General features: G+C 39.4%; 1 protein-coding gene across 1 annotated transcript in view; it reads right to left on the bottom strand.

Annotated features, from left to right (window-relative positions):
• ISCA1 (iron-sulfur cluster assembly 1) overlaps positions 1–1,613 on the bottom strand; it is a gene marked incomplete at its 5' end in the record, with an annotated part of 5,852 nt that extends 4,239 nt beyond the window's left edge. The window contains one exon of the mRNA XM_010154856.1: positions 1,468–1,613. Coding sequence (XP_010153158.1) covers positions 1,468–1,613 — 146 coding nt within the window. The remainder of the gene's footprint in view (positions 1–1,467) is intronic.
• Between the last annotated feature and the right edge of the window lie 1,014 nt (positions 1,614–2,627).

Raw genomic sequence — 2,627 nt, 5'->3', positions numbered from 1 at the left:
TTCCTGTAGGTGTTTGGTCTCATAAAGACAGTAGAATTACGACAATAGGTATTTTTGTGACTTCAAATTAAAGTGTACCCAGATACTGATTCAGCCACAATGTTAAAATTATTGACAGTAATGTAATTATGAAAGCTGAGAGGCCAAAACAAGGTCAGTTAGTAGATTTTCACAGAAGTCTGTAATGACACCATGAGAAAACTTGCTTCAAAACAAAGTTTTGAAAAATGTACTTTGATTTCTCCATTACTTCTGCTGCCAGTTTCACTTAAAAAACCCAAATTCCTCCTCAAATCAAGTGTGTTTATCTGCTTAGTGTTGTAAGACCTTAAAAGCCAACCAAGTTAGCATGTTTGTAACATGCAGAGTGTCCAACAAATCTGGCAGAAACAGCATCTGTGTAAGCGAAGAACTGAAAAAAGGTTTTAAAGAGACACAAAACTACTGGTGCACAAGAACCTTTCAAAATTATCTGTACCACTTCCCACACACCAGTGCTTCAGAACTGAAGAGGAAAATCATACTGTCTATCTCTTTATTTACATCTGTAATCGATGATATAATACAAATGTATCAAAACATATTGCCCGTCATCAAGTGGGATCTCAGACAAACAGCGTTTGACTTTTTCAGACTAAACACCTTTCTGTACAGGAACTGCTACAAATAGTAGTCCGTGAAATGCAAACACCATTTATAGCAAGGGGATGATTGACCAGCTAAGGCACAGGATTCAGGCTTCCTTAGGATGACTTAAAACTTTGGAACAAAGAGTCTAGTTAGTTGCAGATGTGCAGGAAGCAAAAGAAACAATGGGCCTTGTATGAAAGTAAAAGATAAATTTTCTTCTTGAAATAATACTTACCCTGCATAGGAAAATACAATGCTTGCTTTGATAATGATTAGGAAGCAAGATTCTGGGTGTTTTTCTCAAGAAGAAAAGATGACAAGCTCAATCAGTTATTTGGAGAAGTGCTGATTACTTAAAACCAAATACACTGTCTGTTAAGTTTCCTAAAATTAGATGTTTTCCAATGGGTATGAATCTATCTTTATTATTATATACGTCACAATGAGAATTCCTGTAAGAACTTAATTCATAATGTCTTCCTATCAACAGCTGAAGATCTTTTTCCCTACCAGAAGTCACATTATGCCATACTAAAAGACTTAATCAATAATAGCTAAAAAATATTCTGAAGCTTGAGAGATTTTCAACTTTTTCCATCTCAAAAGTAACCGTACCACGAAATATCATCAGTCAGGTATTTCCTGCATTTCATTTTATAAAGAGATCAAACTCGATATATGAATAAGCTTACATATTCCCTTTTGAAAAAGAGATGCCGTCACTAACAAACACCTCAGTGTTTACTTCCAACCTCTAAGTTAGCCAGAAATGCTTTGCAATCATGGGCTGTGCTAAGAGGTTAGTACAATCGACAGGTTGGCCCTGTTTATACTTACATGCTCCGGTTTATCTTTAAGAAGCTGTTTTATCTTCTGGACAGCTGACGGGGTCTGAAAAACAAAAGCATGCACATCAACTGTAAGGTTCTTTTTGTTTATCTGCAGTGAATGCCTGCGCAGACCGAAGCGTGCAACACACTTAGCTGCAATAGAAATTTTTCATAGTACAACTCCGTACACTCCAGTTTTCTTAGTTAACATTTGTCTCCTATCTGCAAAGTCCACCTTCAGCATCAGCCACCTGTCAGTACGGCCTGGCCGGTCTTCTCCTTGAAGCTGATGTCTGCAGATACGCACTCTGCTGTAAAACAGATGACTGCTGTATCTAATCCATGCAGAACACAGCACCTGTTCACTCTCCTCCTCACTCACACTGCCAGCAAACATAGAGCTGAAGAACTTCAGTCCTCAATATAGGATGTTTGTTGGGTGTTTTTTTTTTTCCTCCACAAAATCACTACTACAATCCAATTAAGGGCTTGTGCTCTTGTGAAATTTCTGTCACATATAAATTACAGACAAAAATCAGTTAGGCACAGAAATGGTTATGGCCTATTTCTTTCTTGCTACTAACCTTGAGGAGAACTGTGACTTTACAGCAGATAAACTCACTGTTCATGCAGATCTAGCTGCTGCAGAAATGCAAGAACACAACGCAAACATAAAAGTTTCGCTTATGTGTTTACAAGTTTCTAAGACATTGAGAAAAGGGAAAGCATTAGTAACAAAGTTCTCACCATGAGCCCACCTAAATACACAAAGCAAACTACAAGTTAGGCTTACAGTAGAAACGCTTTCCTAATTACCACTATTAATCTTCATTTGTTCCGGAATCAGTAGTGAAAAGGAACTACCTGCTCCGACAAAGGACCGTACTATACGCAGTTAATATGCCACTGTTCCTGCAGGGAACGGACTGTACTCTCTCGGCAGTAATCCCCCCCCAACACTACTGCCCCTCCGGCACTGCTGCCAGCGGCAAGCGCACTTCCTCAATTAACAGAAGGATACAAAGTCTCCTTCGAAACGAGCTACCCGCCAGCGTCGGTGGTTTTTGGTTGTTTGCTTTGGTTTTTTTTCATAAACAAATACACTTATTCTGGTGTCTGCGCAAAGAGCCCCCCGCCCGCCCGAGGGGCCGTGGGATGCTCCCCCGT

This window comes from Eurypyga helias, unplaced genomic scaffold (genome assembly GCF_000690775.1).
Source record: "Eurypyga helias isolate BGI_N326 unplaced genomic scaffold, ASM69077v1 scaffold17177, whole genome shotgun sequence".
In the NCBI taxonomy this organism is placed as follows: Eukaryota; Metazoa; Chordata; class Aves; order Eurypygiformes; family Eurypygidae; genus Eurypyga; species Eurypyga helias.
Note: the sequence above shows the minus strand (reverse complement) of the source record. Positions and strands in the feature narration are given on the sequence as shown.